The sequence below is a fragment of the Tenebrio molitor genome, chromosome 5 (genome assembly GCF_963966145.1).
Source record: "Tenebrio molitor chromosome 5, icTenMoli1.1, whole genome shotgun sequence".
NCBI lineage: Eukaryota > Metazoa > Arthropoda > Insecta > Coleoptera > Tenebrionidae > Tenebrio > Tenebrio molitor.
In genome coordinates, this window is record NC_091050.1 from 4,812,196 (window position 1) to 4,832,719 (window position 20,524).

The window sequence follows — 20,524 nt, forward strand, 5'->3', positions numbered from 1 at the left end:
TGAATCACCTTGTATCATCTTGGATTTTATAATTCAATTACAATTTATCCATAATGGAACTGAAAATATCAAACATGCCTTTGAAATTTAAGTTTACAGAATATGCCCTCAAAACGGATTAAAACTCCTTAAAATTTTAATTATATCCATGTCTTTTTCATAAGTATCTAAATTTAATAGCTCAATAGTTCGTGTGGATTGTATTAACCTGATAAGAAACTACAAAAAGCACGCCTTGTGTTCTGTGTCATCACCATCAGTCACTTCTTATTGCTCAGCAGGTACAGCATTGTTTTTGTCGAATGTGAAATTAAGCTTATGTGAGCTGCTTGAAAAAATAATATACACATCAAGTTTTGTAATTCAAATGGGATGATAATATATACCTAGATTTTTTAGTAACGATGATTTATTAAAACCTTTTATTTGTTTCTAATACATTAAATTATCATCCGAATATTAAAACTATAAATGGATGTCTAAACTATTCTGCCGAGATTAGCCATTTCTCTGTAGCCGCATATTCCGGCATTTGCTGTACAGAGAGCAAAAGTTTGAATGTCTAGCCGTTATCCTGAATGAGATACATATGTATTTACAATGATTACTATTTCAATAGGCAATTTTGGGGGTTTTACTTTGAAAATTTCTGTAGATATGGTACTTTTGCTAATCACGGCAGTGATTCAGAAATTTAATACAGACATTATTTTAGATTAAAAAATGTGTCATTTTCTGAAAATCGATTTTTAACGAATTAATCAAAAAATAGACAAAAAAAAATAATCGCAGTTAGGTAATACGAACTCACTACAGTATCGACTTCTTTCACATTAAAAAATGTAGAAAAAAACGTAAGTAGAAACCTTAAAAAGCCGAAAAATATCAACAACTATCCTCCACTTCTGTTGTACTTCTCTAATCTCTACTACGAATTTACTGCCTGTTATTCTGGAAAATGTTATTTTTTATTTTTCCAAATTCATTTATGAATACTTATAGCTTTCTGATAGCGGATGTCTAAATTAAAATCTGATCAAGAGTGCTTTAAACAATTCTACGAATGTACGAGTACCTATGTTCATTATAGTCTGTTACAAATGTTACATTTAGCTAAATGACAAACCACTCACGATCGATTTTGTACTCGTTTTGTACCTAATAGCTATTTGCAATTGCTAGTGTGCAATTAGTAAGGAAATGAGCTTTTTGGGAACGAAGAACACCCATTATTATGAATAAAATCTAACAATAACCTCAAACTCTTTAAATCAATAATAATAATAATTGTTCATGAGTTTCATATTTTAATATTTAATTTCCATACTAATGAGGAAATCGAAAAATATTTCCTTATTTGTGAAATAAACTTCATTTTTTATTTTGAAATAAGTGCAAAAATGCTGTAGAAAAATCATTTTCTGTCATAAATGCCTTTCGTTCAGTTGAATAAATCAATTTGTAATATTAGATATCAGTAACTGAAGGTTTTAAAAACAGTGAGTTACATGGTTAGGTTTCGACCACAAAAATGAATTGAAAAACAATTTTTAACTGAAGGTGGGTACTCAAATTTACTGTATTTCTCTTACTCGAATCATTGTCAGACTCACAGGATTGTCTTTCCAAAACATCGATTTACGTTTTTGGTACATGTATGTATTCTCCACGAGTAAATGAGAAAAAATAAGCACATAGAATTAAAAATTTTTATTAATGGGATTCATATTAATAATTGGGTATAACAATGAAAACGTTTGAGAAAATTGAATAATGGAATCAGCTAAGGAGATAAAATCGTAATATTAACTGTGCTGTCTTGGGCACGATATAACAAATAAAATAATAATAAAGTGAATGAAGTCCGTGATATGAGACTCGTATTGATTTCTTATCATAAGACTTGTCATGTTAAAACTGAAACGTACATGTAAAAAACACGATTCGAATTATAAATATACCTATATAACAATATAGCAACAAATATTTTTGTTAACATATCATATATTCGTAAAATTTGCTTCTATACCAATTCATTAAGTAATATATTTTAAAACTTTCGTATGGAAATTGATTTCATAACAGAAAATTGTACAAATTCTTAATTCGAATAATACTATTCGTAAGCAATGTACAGGTAAAATATCTTAAAGTATTTGGTCTCACTGGTGGTGGGTTTTCATTTCTTTTTAATTCAGCAAACTACGGAAATGTCAACAGATGAAGCAAACTTTGAAAGGATCTACTGCATCTAAAAGACTGCTCTAAAAAAGACTAATTAGCTAAAACTATGGACTAGAACGAGATTAAAGACGTTAAGAGTGATAAACATGGCAGTAATACTTTCACTTTTAGAGCGTCGCAAACGTCCTTGATGCTTTCAGTGAATATGTGTGTGTCAAGCTCTTTAAGCTTAACATGCGTAGTACGGAACGAAAACTGTTTTTGTCCATGTTTTAAATTTAATGAGTTAATGAAGCTTCACCAGTTTCATGTCGAAATTTTACATAATACGGTCCGATGTCTGGAATGATTTATCTTAATTAATAAAATCAGAATTATAATATTTTCCTACGTTATTAAAAATCTAGTACTTAATACTCTTATTTTAGGCACTTTCATAATTAGTGTATGTATAATTAGTGTATTTGTCACAGTACTATTAACTATTTATGCAGTTAGTTAATTCGAATAATTTATGACCTGTTTTATACATATTGTTTTATTTATAATAAAATATTATATTAGTATTTAATACTAATTCCTTAAACTCATTAAAAAATCATTATTTCACTTTACAATGATGTTGTAGGAAGTACTGATGTGTGTAAACCTTTTAAAAGTGAAAACTGTCCCTATTTTCATAGATCACAAACCGTTTACGTACGATGACATTATGTGAAAAAATTGTTTAACATTCTGTACTACGTCACATTAGCAATTGATTCAAATGAGTCGCGTTTTGTATCAGAAAGAATCAAAGATTCAGATGCGCATCATAACTTAGGATAAGTTTGGTCCCTGCACGCGGGCCGCCCTTTTGAAACCGGCACACGAAGCGAAAATCGTAATGCCGTTTCATTTTTTTTTCTTTTTGCACATGCACCCCGTTTAGATCTCATTCATCATAACTGAATTAATTCATTAGAGTCTTTGTAATAATTATTATAATTAAAATTGAATAAGGTCATAGTACCATGCTTGTGTAAAGTACACAATGATTGTCAGAGGACCACGTTATGTTTTTCTTTAGTTTGTTTGTATATTGTATTCAAAAAACCACTCACATCACATTCTTGTATACTATTTCATAAAAACGTTTTGGTGTGTACCGTTTAAAATATCATCTTTTTTGGATATTGAAAGTTATAAAAAAGATCCACTGACTCAATCGAATTGATATTCTATACTATTCATTAAAAAAATGATGGAAATGGTTGACGAAAAATTGTTGTTATTTTGAAAAATTTAGAAATATATTATTTAGTTGAATCAGGGGTGTGTTTGAAATCGGTAACGAATTTCTCTACAGTTTTATCAAAGAAACCGGTTTCTTTCGGAAATATCTAAAAAATTATTGTTATTTTATATTTTGTATAAGATGTATTATGTGTGGTTAATGGAGACAGTTATATGAATTATACGTAGAGAGAATTATATTATAATACCTATTATGTTCTAAGAAATGTTACCACATTTCCAGCTTGTATTTAACGAATAATGGCGGACGGTAACTTTTACTTGTGACTAATGATAGTACCTATTCACGGGTAGGTATTATTGTTGAAATGTGTAGTACTATGATTAGTCTCAATAATCAAGGTATTTTAGTTTACGTTTCTCAATACTAAATGTGATTTTTATTTATGAAAGCTGTAACAGTTTGGTAATTGAAAACAACCATTCGTAAAATGTAAATGTTAACGTAAACTGATGAGTGATGACAATGTTGAAATATTCTGGTCCTATTCATATCTATGTATTTTAATAAAATATGAATATTTTATCTTTGCGATTTGGGTATACATATTAACTGATACTACGATAAAGTAATGTACCTACTCGAAATTTTGTTTGAAAACAATCTGTTTTAGTGCACTTCCATTATCGTTTACGTTCGCATATTGTCATTTTAGAAAAGGCACTAAACTTAGCTTATTCTTTGATCTTAATTTAAAGTAATTCATATAAAATGATTTTCTGAAAATATGATGTTTAGGATTTAAAAAAATATATACAGGATGTATCTAAAATGCGTGTGTTAATTTTAACACGTAGCAGAATTTGTTAAATGAAACATTTTTCTATTTGAATTTTTTACGAAAAGCTGTTACAAATATTAAGTATAACATAATTACATAAACATTTTTGTTTTATAATACAAAAATTTCCGATAATATTGCGGAATCTGGAAAAGTGCCCCGAATGCTTGCAGCGTTTCCACGTTGAATGGCAAGGGAAATCCTCTCGAAAAGGAATTTCTTTGATTTTGAATCGCCTGATTCCGCGATAAGTCGGTTTCCGATGACATTAATGAAATCGATGGCTTCTTTGCACCAAGGGCCTAAGGTTTCAAATGCTAAACCTTTAAACACGTAGTTTGACGAAATGATTGAACTATATTTGCTATGTTTGCGTTTGCAAGCCATTTCAGCGGCAAAACCTGAGACTTCAGATGATTTCAATACGTAACTGTCTGCAAGTGTATCTACAACAGTAACGTCCCAAACCAAAGGTTGACCTTTAATTCACGGTACTAAAGTCATCCCATCTGGGCGTTTTCCGTTACAAATTGATTCAAAATTTGGAATAAATTACTCGTTTGGTAAAAATCGCGGGGTGAAAAATTTTGGAAAACTTTTCTGAATTTTGAAAAGTTTAATAAATTAGCGAGTTCTTCCACTGGTTAAAATTAACACACGTATTTCAGATACACACTGTATAATCTTTAAGTAAATAAAAAAAGAAGATTTTTAACAAAATTTGAAAACCATTGCATTTAGCATTAAATGCATTTTAATTTATTTAATTAATAAATTTAATTTTACTGAAATCATAAATCAACAAACGAGCTTTCAAGCATTTGAGTTTATAGTTTTCGCTGTGATTCTTGTGTGTAGTCTTTTCAACTCTTCCAACGTAAAACTTTTGTAAGAAACTAAATTCGACCTTGGATCAAATTTTGTAGGCTTTATGCGTGCCTTTGGTCAATCTTCCTTCTGATTTTAAAAGTACCATCATAGCGTTTAAGTTATCGCCACGTTCGGCTTTATCGTATTTAATAAAATAAGTGTAAAAAGTTTAGTAAGTAAGTAAGTAGTTAGTAGTAAAACAAGAATTAATTTCGAAAATAAGTTCCTTGACAGAAACCTAATGGCGGGAATGATTGATTTCAATTTAATTGGGTTAATCAACATTACCCAGTTAGGGAGAAAATTATTATGGCCATAATAGAATCTGATGTAACGTATAGTCAGTCCCATTCTTAATTGTAGACAGTCGTTTAAAGTAAAATTTGCGAATTCAGGAAATGTTAATGCGCGGCTTTTAACTTCTCGAGGAGGATGTTTTAAATTATTTAATGTTAGAATAAAAAGCGGATCTTTGACGTTACTGTTGAATAATTCGTTAGGGTTCTTGTGGGGTGTAGAAAGGCATGTACCAGGTATACTTTTTTATATTATGCGATGTGAACTGATGTAATAACGTGTTCCTCTGAAGACTTTTACACCATTTAATTATGTATAGAAACGCACCGTCGTTTGACGCATTTATCGAATATCGATCGAAGCACCATGACAAATATAACACATATGTTTCACTCACAGGGTCGTGTGTACACTAAACTTAGGGAAAATTTACATAAATTTTTGGCAGTTATTTTGTGAACGGTCCACCAGACAATTTGGCAACGGTAAAAATTCACTAAAAATCGTTTTTAAATGTCAAATGGAATGCCGCCGTTACACAATATATTGAACGAACGCGTACGTTGGCGTTCTCAGTATGTGGTAAGGCAGCGCATTTTGTTGTTAAATGATGCTCTCTCTGTTTCTTTCGTTGTCTTCCAAGCTACTTGTAGATCTAGAACCGCATATTTGCATTTCTATTTCGGCCAGTCTGTTCTCCAGCTCCCACTGTTGCTGGTTTAGTTTTTCGCTCATTGCCGCATTCTCCGTTTCGACGGTGTGAAGTCTTTCACGTAGTCTCTTGATTTCCGATTCTAGAGCTTCGTGAGAACCCAAGAGAGGAGACGCCGTTCCTGACACCAGCTGCGTCATGCTGTCGCAGTGCAAAGTTGTGCCTGGAATCATGAATAATTTCGTAAATCATCACCAGTAAATATTAATTTGCTACACTAATAACTACAGCACTGTTTAATAAGGGAAAGGGTAATCCAGTTGCAGTGTCAACCTTTCGACATCGCAGAGATTTTGCCAAGGAATAATTTTGCATTATTTTTATTTAACAAAAATATAACTTAAAACACCTACCCATTAAATGAAATCAAAATCAAATGTTTGTATCGTGTTTGTATTAACAAATTTTTCAAATATTTGCAGGTATGTAAGTTTTAATTGAGTATGTTTTTATTAAAGTTAGAAAAAGTGTTGAAGTACCAACAAGCGTTAAATAAACAAAAATCTATTATTTATTACGGAATAAGCCCAACAAACCATTTATTTTAATCGACAATAATTAATGTTATCGTTTTAACTTTTCTTTAAACAATGCCTGGTAATAGGCCAAAAAATATTCGAAATTACATTTCCAGAAGGCCTGACAAAATTTATGATCACTCAAGAGTTCCATCAGATTTTAGTAATTTTTTTAAATTTAACAAGGAAGCATTCCCACTTGAAGGTCAGTTTCGCAGGAAACTGATGGCATAGGCGAAAACTTTAGATAAAATCTAGGAACATGTAATAGTTATTTTCATATGAGTAGCGCTCTCAGATCACTTTTCAGGTATGAGCCCGAAGTTTGAAGCACGAGGCGTTAGCCGAGTGATCCAAACAGGCCGAATACCTAACAATTGATAGCGCACGAATATTGAATATGTAACGTTTTCCGTGTTCGTTTGGATAAAGTTACCTAGACTTCATCTAATGCTTCTGCATAGGTAGGTAAAAACCTTTAGTTTCTTCGCAAGCCGACCCCAAATGGGAATACTTCCTTATAAGCTATTTAATCCATATCATTACCATCGGAAAAAATAATTGAAGATTCCTGAAATTTTGTATTAACGCATCTTTAGACATTTGTTTTAATTATTTTTTAAGTAACGAGTATCGATAAATTAATGTAAAAAACTTTTTATTAGATGATAAGGAAATAACACATGGAAAAGAATTATTACGAAAGTTTCACCCCTCATAAATCAACAAATTATGTGAGGTATATTAACGGCGGCTTACTACTTGAATAAAAGCCCATTTTATATAATAAATCATTAAGTTCTTCTACTTTTCAAAACTTTTAATAGCTTTCTTTAAGAGTTTATTATGTTGATATTTTAATTATGACTAGGTGGTGTTATTAAAGATCAAGAAACTTAAGAAGCAAAATTTAATATTTTTCATATTTTTTGTGGATAAGTATGGCAACTATGTACGAAAATTTATGTGGCAACTGTGTGGGTAGGATATAGTTGACATTTCTGTGACGGTTCATAGTTTTTTTTTCTCTCAAATGGCGTAGCAACGTTGAATTTTAAAAGCAAGGAGAAAATGAAAAGTTTGATTAAATTTTTAAATTCTCCCACACACCGTAGTAAGTCAATTTTAATTTTTTTTAAGGTAATTTCTTTCTTTTCACGACACTATACTTTGATATCTTTGACAAGTGAACAGGCTATAGGTATTACGTTTTATTTAAAGAATAATTGTAGTGTTCTTAATTTCTTGTTTGGATGAAAAATTAAGATACCGTATTGTCAATCATTTTCAGTGAGTCATTTGGAAAAGTATTAGATTTCAATTTGTTGAACGAGTTGCTGCTGTGTCCTTAATTATATCCACTGTTTGCGCACTCGGATCGTGCACTATCAGCTTACAGTGTAATATGATATTTGATGTGTACTCACACCTCACCTCACACTACAATTTCCCCAAAGCAGAAATCACTGGACTAGAGGCTAACTCTTGGTAGAACTGTAATTTATGGGAATAAGGTTGTTAATTGCCGGCTTTCAAATGATTAACACGTGTGGACACTTTGTTAAATTTGACAGGAACTTGGAGGAAATCCGTCTAAAATTACAATTATCGATCTTCGACGAAATTATTTTAGTTTCTTTTTAAAAACAATACAGTTACACAACTTATATAAATGAAACTTCACATTTATGCATTTATTCAGTTTTCCCAATCGTTTCATTATTGTAGAAAGAACTCATTTAGAACGCTTCAAATAAAACTTCTTCTCTTGAGAAGCTTAATAAGATCCATAACAAAATAAATTAGGTGATTATATCGAGCTAGTCCGTCTTACAATTAGTGAAACTTCAATTATTAATGCTTTATTAAAGTTTAATCTTTTTATCTAGGCACTCGGTATTCCGGAAGTAAACTTCTTGCTACAAAAATCTTTTGATTCACTTTTGAGGACAAGATGAATCTTTACTTTAAAAAAGATTAAGTGTAAAAGTTGGTGTGGTCACCATATTATCGGTTTTTCGTTGTTAATAGCAATTGGATGTTAGAAAGAAATCTAGAACTTTTGCAAAAACAGGTGTTCCCAGATATAAACAAATACTCCCATACTACGAAAATCGGGCTATCTCAGCTGAAACCATATGGTTTCAGCAAGACCAAGTACCACTTCATTTTGGACGTCAAATATGTACGTCAATATTTAGATGAAGCATTTCCCGGGAAATGGAAAGGGCAAAAAGAGACAACTGCATGGGTCATCCAATTTGAATCCACATAATTGTGTTAATGTGAAAAATCGGGTTTATGTTCTTGTTGTAAAAATTAAGATTACACATTATTTTAACTATATATTAGATATCTATTACTTAACCCAGAAAAAAGCTCTTTTCAAAATCATTATATTTAACAACGGTACGAAAGACGATCTACACAAATTCCGACAAACCGTGTCCAAAACATTTGATTCATACTTTTTAGCGATCTGTATGTATCTGTATGTAGCTATATACACATATACGTTATTGAACATTGTTACTCCAAGGATCAAATCGATGATGTTGTATATTTGAAAAACGTAGACACTTGTTACATTACTTCACGTAACATTTCATCACTGATAGTAGTAAGCAACAGGTGTGAGTACTTGGGGTCACACATTTTTCACCAAATGTTGAATGTGACGTCCATTGACTTAATCGCACGCCTCGGCTCGGCGAACCCACACTCGTTGAAAACGTCAATAGCATTGCGGATGATTTCTGCGACATCATAGATTTTCTGGTTTAGCTGCTTTCATAAAGTAAGCTCTTGACGATCGACCATTAAAATTTTATTTCAAAAAGCTTTTACAAATTAGTAATACATATAAACGATTACCTATTTATCTCTTATCTACAATTTTACACTGATTTAATTTCTGACAGAATTTCTAACAGTATGTACCTACATGATTTTTAATTCTCATTCCCAATGCAAAATATTTTATTTTTTAATAGGTACACTTGTTGGTGTTGAACGATGTTTATAAAATTGTAAGCTGTCTCTGGTAACTTATAACGAGTTTTCTTTGTAAAACCCTACAATGCAGAGCTAGCTCATTTTTTGAGGCAGCAAAAAAGTAGGAAAACAATTTTATTCATCAAGATATTCTCTTAAAACATTAATACATGTAATTAGTGATACTGAAATGGGTTGATGCGTTTACAAAAATCTCCAGATACCCATTTACCTTGTCACCATTACGTTACGAAAATGCATACCGTGATGGCTCTTTTAATCTTGGGAATAAATAGTAATGTATAAATAGTAACAGCATCCGGCGAATAGAGGGTGTTTCAATATTTTGAAACCTGTTTTCTGTATAGCAGTCATGAAAATGCAGGCGTTGGAAAAGCATATCTCGCAATTTTCTTTGTTTTTGCTTAAAAATATACCACAAAAATCCCATAAAACTGTTGCGCTAACTTTTCCTGCTGCAGAGGTTCCATGAACTTATCAAAGAGTTAGTGTTTCCATTCCATATTTTAGCGTTTTGAGTGAGATGAAATAATATACATATTCAAGTTCCATTTATCGTAACAAATCTTTCCAGAAAGTCATTCCGGATATGATGGTTTCATTTGTCTCAAAAACCGGTACCTTTCGGTAGTTATTTTTTCTAAATTTTTCAACGCTACCTGCAGAGAATCCATAACTCTGTTATAAATTTCATTGTAACTCGTCTGTCATAGAGAATCGTATTGACGACCAAATCAATATTTTCTTGCACCGTGCCTTCAAATAAATTCGGAATTGGAGTAGGCTGTGATTTTATTATGAAGTTGGCAACATGCAATTTTTAAAGACAGCACAGCAGTGACATTTGACAGCACAGTGTACACTTGTTTATACTGATTATGACATAAAACTATTGACAACTGTCAGTGCTAAAAAGTCTGCCAACCGTTAATAGACAAAATATATAAATATTAGTTTTGAGATGTCTGTAGTGCATATTCAGAAGATTCCGTGTCAAATTTAAAACGTGTTACCTAATCACTTAATATGAAACTACTGACTCACTTTGTTCTTGTTTTTCGTAATTTTTTTTCGAAAAACACAGAAGCTAATTTAACTAGCTAATATGCATTGAAAGTAAAACAACAAGTTTGATAAAGTTCATTAGTTAAATAAGGGCAACTTTAAATATTTACTGAAGCCTCGAACGGATCCTTGTTTGTTTTTTATTGCCTATAAAAATCCGTCAAATATGTATACCCATAGGAAATCAGATAAAACTACGCATGCAATAAAAGTGGGCTTTTATCGCACGTTTATCTAATAAGTAATAACTTCTTATTTGAGCTTAAACTGCGAGAATAGAAAATGTCATCTGTAAATTGGATTAAGGTTCAAGGGTCGCGGACAAAGTGAACAGATTGTTTTATATGGAGGAGGCTGTGTAGTGGACAAACCAAAATTCACTGCTTGTCGAAATTTAAAAAAGTAAATATAAATTCTGCACTTATTACATGTATTTACACATCCGTAAATATTCACTGCATCCTAATACAAATAATTAATTTTAATGAATATTATAATTAGGACTTTTTGTATTAACCAACCAACCAATTATTCATTCAGCCAACCCACTCGGTGCAACGACAATCGTCCGTATTTAATCGTTATGTCGATACTGGGCAATTTAAAACATATTAGTACCTGCAGCAATATTCGATATAACCTTAGTCAATTGCATCGAGGAATAAACGTGGTTTGAAAATTGTTTTATCGCACATCTACACCTACCTGATCTTGCATGGGAAGCCGGAGTATGATGATGACTTCTGCCGCTGCTTGTTGATCCTAAGGGACTATCTGGTACAGGTCTGGGCGGAGATCCCATTAATGATCTAGGATACGCCGGTGTAAATCCTACCAAGGCTGGAGGTACCCACATATCTTCTAAAGGAACTTTACCTCGCGATTCTACTAAACCCGGTGTGGACTGACTTCGACCCATTGCAGCTGTAAAAAAGATTGCTAAGTTGTACCAGTTAATACCCTTCAAACTCTTGTGTCGAGATTATCTGTGCAATTAATTTTGGGTGAGCCATATTAGTAATTATGATTTGGCTGTCGGCAGAGTGAATCGGGAAGGTAAATGCATAAATAAACAGATGTTATTAAATTATCCAGGTGACGAGCGGCTCATTGAACTGGGACCCGGAAATTCCCAGAAATTTTAGCAATTTACACGTTGCCATGGCGAAATTGCCAATTATTTAAATAGGCCCGAGGCGTTTTCTAACTTACATTGTGTCAATTGAGTTTAAGTTGTTGTAATTATGAAAATAATTATTAAATAAATACGAAAGTCGGAGTAGCATTCAAAACATATCTTGCACGCTTTTCTACCAGTGAACGTGTATATCCATTTTTCTACATTGAAAACCTAGTTTGCAAGTACGAGTATTGCATGTATTATTCAGTGCTTTAAAAAATATTTTGTTCAATTCATGTTAACTTAATTAGCTAACGATGTTCTTACTACATTTTTTGGTAAATTTAAATAAATTACCCTACAGTGCGATTACCATAAATTAATATTTAATTATGCACCAGCAACTTGTAATGTAATAAAATTACAACACCCGACATTAGTAAACATAGTTTGGGTTACACAACTTCGCTGGACTTGAGGGAATTTCTAATGCAAGGAAAATGTATTTAGCTAAAATGATACAAAATAATACATTTTAATGTACTATTTAATGATTCTTTTTAGAGGTAGATAGTACTGAATAATTGATGTATTAATTTTCTTTAGAAAGCTTCACGGGTGATTTAAAATTGTCTCATTAAACAGAGAAAATAACGCTGGTTGTCAATATTTAGTCAGTACGGAAGAGTTTATTTAATTTGTTTTGTATACCGAGGAAAATGTTTTATAGATTTATCAACTTAATTTCATTTACTCAAAAATAAGAAGACGAACTGACAGAGTCCTGTAATATTTTTCCTAGTAAATTCATTTCGTGGACGAATACGAGTATCACATAATAGACTGTGTTCCGTCTATTACCAATTTTCATCAAACAGTAATCGATTCAAGAACAATTTACCCCAAAGTAACGTTATGAAAGGGAAGAATGTTAGGAGAAATGCGAAAACGAATGTTAACCTTTGGGGTGTAATTGAACGTATACAATTTTCTGACGATCATGTAAAACCTTTTCATAAATGTCTGAAAAAAAGGTGCAGAACAATATACGAATAGTTCTCGCTTTTGTGATTTTGATAGCTAAAAAACTACACCTTATGGGAAAGCAGTTTTTGTTTTCACGCCACCATTGTTGAAGCTTTGTATTTTTTTTCAAATAAATGAAAAAGAAAATACGGTTTGTAGTTTCAAGAAAAATACTGAACAAATATTTTGTTGTTTCGTAAAAAATATTTGGAGTAAACTGATTAATTGAAACAGACATTAAAGTTTGTACACAATAAGTACCGTGCGATTAACAAGATCAAAAAAGTCTTTGAGATTTTGGACGTACGTCCACAGATGCTCTGGAATACTCGGAAGTATTTTTGGTTGCAAATACCTGTTTCAATTTAAATTTGGAAATTTTTGCCGAAACTCGGTCAAACAGGCAACAGCGCTGTATATCAATTGCCAGTTCTCCATTAGTGAAAACCAAAACACCATTACGAAAGTAAGATTCACTGACGAATTTTTTATGTTCTGAAGTAAAAACCATTTTTGCGTTAAAATTTGATTCATAGTGACAGTTATTTGACGTTTATTAGCTGAGTTAGCAAAAATGTGAAAAATCTGACACTGTCAAAGTCATAGCCGCCCTTATCTAAGTATGTACATAATTGTTGATCGCAATCGCATGGAATATCAGGACGTATGGCAAGATGCACAATTTATTTTCAGGTTTGGTGACATTTTGATTCGTTGGTTTAAAAATATAATAAATAGATAATAAGAAAAATATAAGTATTATGTATCGAAAATATATGTTTCTGAGTTCAGTGAAAATAAAAACTGCGAATGGACCTACTGTATCTTGTCTAGAACGAGAAATTCAACAAATGTTTTATGTCGTTTACTGTGAACTACCAATATTTTTTATGTACGATACAAAATGTCATAATAAAAGCTTTTTATAGCTCTCTCTTAGGAGGAAAGAAGCAATCTATTTAAAGAATCCATGGACAAGTGTGGGTGTAAGTAAATCCCTAGTCGGTATTAACGATTTTATCTTGTAGATACCAAAAATTTATAAACTCTGTTAAGTTAGGAAACGGGACGATCGGTTGGTTTAGGGCGATTATAAGAGCTTTGAACAGACAGGAAAACCCTTAGGGACTCTTTTTGGAAATAAGATAAATCGAGATTTTCTCGAAGTTTTTATCAATATTTTCGTTGCACTAATAAGAAAATTGCTGTACGTTTGAAAATACCACAAAGATTTTATTTCAGGGATATTTTTATTACTGTTTTACTGCGCGAGGAAAGTTGCTTTGTTTTCGTGTAATTCTAAGGTAATTTACTGCGTGGAGTGCGGTATTGGCTTCAAGATAATATATTTTATATTATGTATGAAGTCCAAATTGGAGAGGTTGAGAACTGTGAGCGTTTCCTGCACGTTCCACGGAATTATTTATAAATATACAAGGTTGAGTACAATCCTTTACGTGATTTCTCCATTTATTTTTGTGGAATGCTTAGGTGCGGATAGGGAATTGTTCGTTGCACAAAGAAAGACAAGCAATATTTAAGTACGTATTTTAAGAAGTTAAGAATAAAGTGCCTACTTAATCCTAAACAGATAAGGCTCTTAAAGAATATTACCGATGATCGATCAATCAGTTAAGGACTTTACAGAGTAATGAAAGTGCTTGAGCAATCTAGGAATGAGAGGATAGGGTCTAACACTTACCTTTCTCCAGAGGCGCCCTCTTATATTTCTCAAGTCTCTTGACGGCTATAGCTTCCAAACGAACTCTGGCTGCAGGATATTCTTTTAAAACGTCCCACATGTCCTTTTTACTCAATACAAATAAATCGCTGTAACCCACTGATCTCACACTTGCCGTTCTCCTGTTTCCTACGAAATTATTTAAAGTATTTAAAGCAGTATCGTGTTTTTATCTGCCTGTCATTGTTGAAACCAACAGAAACGTGTAGGTATAGAAAACATGCCAACATCGAATGTTTTAATGCATTTTTGTATTTGTAACACAAAACACATTACAGATACTTATCACAATCCTTTACAAAAGTAGAAAAATTCGTTTATTTATTTTATTCAAAGAAATACATTTTCTTGGGTCTATTGTTTCTTAAATATATCTACAAGTTTTCTAAAAATGTTTGCAAATTCATGAATAAATATAAAAATTTAAAAACAGTATGTTGTAATATGACTGAGGAAAGGGCAAAACAGAAAGTTACACTTTGTTATTTTCTCAAAAAATTGTTATGTCAGGTACCAATTTCTTTAATCCAAAAACCAATGACGTCACTTAAACAAATTGCACGTCACAGGATGGCATTTTTCGAAATAAAATCGAGCTGTCTGAGCGATTTTCCTAAAAACATCACATAATGTTATTTTAAATTTTGATCCAAAACTTTATGTTCACACTGTATAATTCACAGTCTTGTCAATTTTAAGTAAATTTTTTTATTGCCAACTCAAACAGTAATTGTTGCTCACGCGCTATAAGTAATGTAGTTCTTTACATGTTTTTATTAGCGTCTTGAAAGAATTCGAAAAAAAATGTCCGTACTCAATGTATCAAAAATCTACCTTCAAAGTTATTTCCTATTCATAAAAACTGTAATTTTTTACTTGGGTAAAAAAATATGTTTTCTAATTTTGACATGTAATGTGTTACATTTCAAAATTGGTTGAAGTTTCGAAACGGTACTTTTTTCGTAACTGTTAAGAAACAAAAAAAATTTCCCAGCTGGTGATCAAAACTTGAAACTGACAAGCGAAATGCAACTACGTCGTTGCTTTAAGGTTTAAAGGACCTTTTCTGTCAAGATTAGAATAAGTTGTTGTATGAAATGCTATTTTGTATAACTTATGTGATTTTGCGGGAACTTACTTCGGTCGTCCCGGAAACATCGCATTCATTACACAAAATAAGGCATTTCCTAACTGGTTACATAAATAGCTATTTTGAGGTTGAATATACATATTTCATAGAGAGAATATAATTCATGTGTCGTATGATTCCTTAACAACGATTTCCATTGACTGAAATAGGGATAGCGAACTGCCGAATCTAAGTCACGTGAAAGAGGAGTATTGCGCGGCGCTCTTTTAAACATTTCCCACACATAAAAAAAAATCTTTCATCGCAAAAGTGTAGCTGAGGGTTACATTATTATGTATACTACTGGACGGCGACTCGGTCAACTGTTGGTAACGGTGACTCATTCATCTAAGAACCGTTCTCAAACCAAAACTGCAGTTTGAAAAATCAGTCTTTTTTAAGACGAGTGCTGCAGCTGTTTAAATCTAACCTCAGTTTTTGCGTTGTTTGTGTTTTTAATCTGCAATTTGCACTTCCTATTATTACTTTAAACAACTCTTTTTTAAAATTAGAGACATTTGTTAATAAGCGCTAGGACTTTGTATCTCTATCGTTAACAATGAGACCACTAATCGTATATAGCGTAAAATATTTGGCTTAGTGCCAATAGATTCTTCTAATAAATATTTTATTGAGGATTTGAAACACGCAAACCCCATTACTTTTTTTGTTGTTAGTAGAATAAAATAGAATAAGACGATTCTTCGTTTAATATGATAAATACAAGTAAAAATTCGAATTATCGACGAATATGTATTTCTTTTGAATAAGTTAACGAAAACGGGCGCATTCCTTTTTACAATAAAAGGTACGAGCAAAGCGTTTCATAATTAAACATAAGTGAAAAAGAAATGCTGTAAACAACACACACAATAAATTATTTAGGTGAAAACAGTTAATCACAAATTTTACGTAAATCGTTGTAATTAATGTAATTAAAATAGTTTTTGTTAAGATACGTGCTTGTTGGCATTTAATAATATTTATATAAATTTAAATGTTATTTTAAAGAGATATGTAAGTCTGGGCAAGGATTGATAAATGTGTCGAGCTGAAAATTCTTACTTATCTGCTTTTGAGATTTATCAGATTTTTTCAATCATTCCACAGTTTCCGGGTGACCCGCTCAGGGACGTGATGTCCATTCGATAAAGTACTTGTGCAATCTTTCATTTTCTGGATGCTCTATTCTGCAAGCGAAAAACCAGACCGCCATAAAATAAGTGATGCGAAACAACTCTTATTGTGTAATTGAACCTTGCGGGTTGTGTTTGGTCGTGTTGAAACAGTGATGCATTTATTAATCCTTCCCCAAAGAAATATATTAAAAGTACGAGAGTTTTGCAAGGGTTGACAAATACAAGCCGGGCAGGATTTTAAATTTTATCTCATGCAGAGGTTGAAGTATTGCACCCCCAAGAATCGTTGGGCCTGCCTGCTGATATTTACCAAGGTGTTTACCTGCCGTGCCCATGTTCAAGATAGAAATTTCTCCAAAATAACTTCCGGCTTTTAATGTTGCTAACACTGTTCTCCCGTTGTCGGCGACTACTTGAAGGCGACCTCGGTTTACTATGTACATTTCTTTGCCGACCTCGCCTGGAAATAAATTAATTTCTTGTAACAAAAAAAAATATGTGCAAATTTATTGTAGAAGTAGAATGTTCTTTAAGTATCAGGAAATAAGCAGAAGAATAATTATTACTATTACACTATGAAGAAATAAAGGGAACATTTCAAGTATCTATCGATCTCTGCGACGATCTAGACTAGATGATGAAAAATTATTAATTTATATTTCAGTCCCAGTTTGCTCATTACAAGCTCAAAGTAATGTTTTAATATCCACTGACATTTACATGTTGTGTAGGTAAATATTTTAGGCATATAGCAGATATAACCGTTACAAAGGTTATTCCAGCATAGGGAAGCAACAGGTTTAATAAGAAACGAAAGGACGTTAAAATGTCTCATGCTTGTTTTGCTGTTTTGGACAGTAAGAAACAAATTAATTTTTTTAAATAAAATTAGGCATTTTTTATTGTTGCAAATGTTTGAATCAGAATATGAAGGTATTTTTTTAAATAAGTATTTTTTTAATTTTTATAATCTGTCTTTAAATCGGCTCTCACAGCGCTGATTCAGTTTCATTAGCTATTGTCCTATTGACCTAGATACATATCTAGTATTCTATTGCAGTAGTTTTAGTACATAGATCCTGAAATAGTTATTTGTGTATCAACGCCCAAAAAGTGCATCTTTTTCGTCCGAGTCTGGGTTTTCTAGCGCAGCCGAGCCAAGACAAAAGGCATTTTTTGACCGAGGTGCACCCAACGTTTCTTGTGTTCGTTTAGGCAAAAATTTTGAAAAACATGAATTAATTGTAGGTAAATTTTGAGGTTATCTTTGACAGATGTCAAGTTAGGTATATAAACTGAAAAATTTATATATTTAGTTATATACCACTTTTCACGTTAAGTATCTCGGGAATCGAACACGAAAAAATATTTCGATAAGTATAAGTAGAAATAAAATGTTCTTTCAACTGAAGAAGCTAAAATTACGATGCGTTAAAATATTTAAAGCTTACTAGTTGCGATAAATTTGATAAAATAAGAGTGGTTAGTTGGTTTTTATTACTGAATGTTTAATTCTTGCTGATGAAACAACATATGTTTAAAATTTGCCCACTGAGAAAACTATTCACCATTACAGCGAGGTTGAAAAGTTTCGGCCAATAGCGGGCGAGTAGGTGTAGTCTAGTCACCTCCATAGTGGCAATGTGCGGTGCGTAACCTAATCCTCGAGGCGCCCGGAGAGAGTACTAGTGGAGCGCCACGAAATTAATTGCTACAAGTCTCCCCCTTCACGACTCGAAAACGTCTCGGAGGGTGCTGATCCTATTGTTGTTTCCGTAGGTGACCTCGGCCACGTACTTCAATAGGGCTGAAGCGTAGTAGGTAGCCAAAAGCTCCTCTGGACTGTTCCGGGAGTCTGGAGGCAATGATGAAACTGTTGGGGCCCTTTACAGCAAGGATGCTGTCAGGTTCTTCGCAGCTGAACTCATAGGGTGCGTCTTGATCAATACCAAATCTCTTGGTTGATAGCTTGGGGTTGGTTGGTGTCGTTGGTAGCATACCTATCTCTTGTGACGGTCCTGTTTACTTTCCTGGGTTTCTCGAGCTAACTGTAGGATGGTATCTCGGGAATGAAATTACTTCCCAGATGTCGTACTGTACTTCGACAGGGGTTCGAAGCTCTCGGCCGAGGGTGATATAGGCGGCCGATGACATGGAGCATTGTTTAAGGTAAACCTAGCGGATGGCAATATCTTTGGCGGGGTATCCCGTAGCGTAGGAAAATTTCGACCAAGAGTGAGGTTGCATAATTAATTATGCTTCGGTGGTAGCAAGTATTAGGGGAATCAACTCGATCCACTGGGAAGTGCAGCCTTCGACAACGAGAACCCACTTTTCGTCTTGGGGTCCCTATGGTGTCTGTAGCAAACCAACTGGCTTCTGGTTTGAAATTTTGTACTTCTGACATGCGACGCAGCTCGCAGCTTTTGACGTATTCTCCGACGGAAGTCCGGATTCCGGGTCAAAAAAATATAATAGCGGGATAACTGGATAACTAGGGGCTCTCCGACGTCGTCATCCGGGGAGTATCGGTACAAAACTACAGACGGTGTGCTAGTCCGTGTTCCTCCGAATCGGGCGGTTCACGATAGAAAGTGTCTGGAAGTCGGGCATTGTCCCGGATTTCCTATTTGTTCAAGGAGCTGATTGAATTGTTCAGCTGACATCTGGATTGCCATTGTTCCAGGGTTTGTGCGAAGACTCCTCGTTGTGGGTGCTTGGTCACATTTCGCGGAATTTTCAATTTCCTCGTTGTTACACGAGTTTTCGCAAAATTCTGCAAGTCCTTTAGTTGGGCGCCACTTTTGTAACGGTAACGGTCACAATAAAAGATTTATTTATAGGTACTTGGTATAAATTGATTCTGTGTTCAAGCAGGCGTTGCGGGAACTCGGTCACACTAGAGACCGACGGTCAGTGCAAGAAGATGGTGAGTTGAAGTTGCTAACGAACTCCTGCTCCGGACTCCGGAGGATTCCGTAGTCGGTCTTATAGCAAGATTGAACGACTTCAGCCAATAGCTGGCGAGTAGGGATACTCACTTCTATAGTGGGGATATCCGGGGCGCAACCCTCGAGGCGCCCGGATAGGGTACTAGCGGAGCGCCACGGAACTAATCGCTAGGTACATAGTGGTTTTATGATTGAAGTCAAGCAACATCGTCAAATTGTATTGATGATTATTGTGATGCTTTACACTGTAGGCAAGAGTCAGTATGACATCGATAAAAACGTATCTTCCTTTTTTATAGCGATAAATACGTTTTTGTGCAACCATACGCGAAACGAGTATTTCGCGTACCTAAAATTTATTGACAGTGAAGTAAATTTTGCTTGTTCGTTTTATAATAATTACAAATTTTCGGTTGCACAAAAAATATGGTGTACACCTTTGCCGCGAAATCCTTTAATATTCTTGAGATTGTCTGACTGGCCGCAAGCGGCCTCGTCAATAGTTTTTCTCTCTTTAATCTTTACAGAATTGTTTCTAATAAAAAAACTACATTAAAATGTTTCGGTAATTAATGTAAAAATAAAACATATTAATTTTTTAGATGCGTACAATCCCATAGCTTTTATTATGTAGGTATATTGTCACTGTATTTCAAATTGGTTTTGTAAAGTAACCAAC

The 20,524-nt window shown here is 33.3% G+C and overlaps 1 protein-coding gene across 4 annotated transcripts in view; it reads right to left on the bottom strand.

Annotated features, from left to right (window-relative positions):
- Positions 1–1,695: 1,695 nt before the first annotated feature.
- The window catches only part of LOC138131063 (cyclic nucleotide-gated channel rod photoreceptor subunit alpha), an 85,274-nt gene continuing 66,445 nt past the window's right edge, over positions 1,696–20,524 (bottom strand). For 2 of the 4 annotated variants that reach the window (XM_069047820.1, XM_069047818.1), the window contains 4 exons: positions 17,217–17,354; positions 14,588–14,755; positions 11,445–11,663; positions 1,696–6,304 (listed from right to left, as the gene is read on the bottom strand). In XM_069047820.1, coding sequence (XP_068903921.1) covers positions 6,033–6,304; positions 11,445–11,663; positions 14,588–14,755; positions 17,217–17,354 — 797 coding nt within the window. In that variant the 3' untranslated portion in view covers positions 1,696–6,032. Of the gene's footprint in view, positions 6,305–11,444; positions 11,664–14,587; positions 14,756–17,204; positions 17,355–20,524 lie in introns of all 4 variants that reach the window. The other 2 variants (XM_069047819.1, XM_069047817.1) reach the window with 1 other exon arrangement.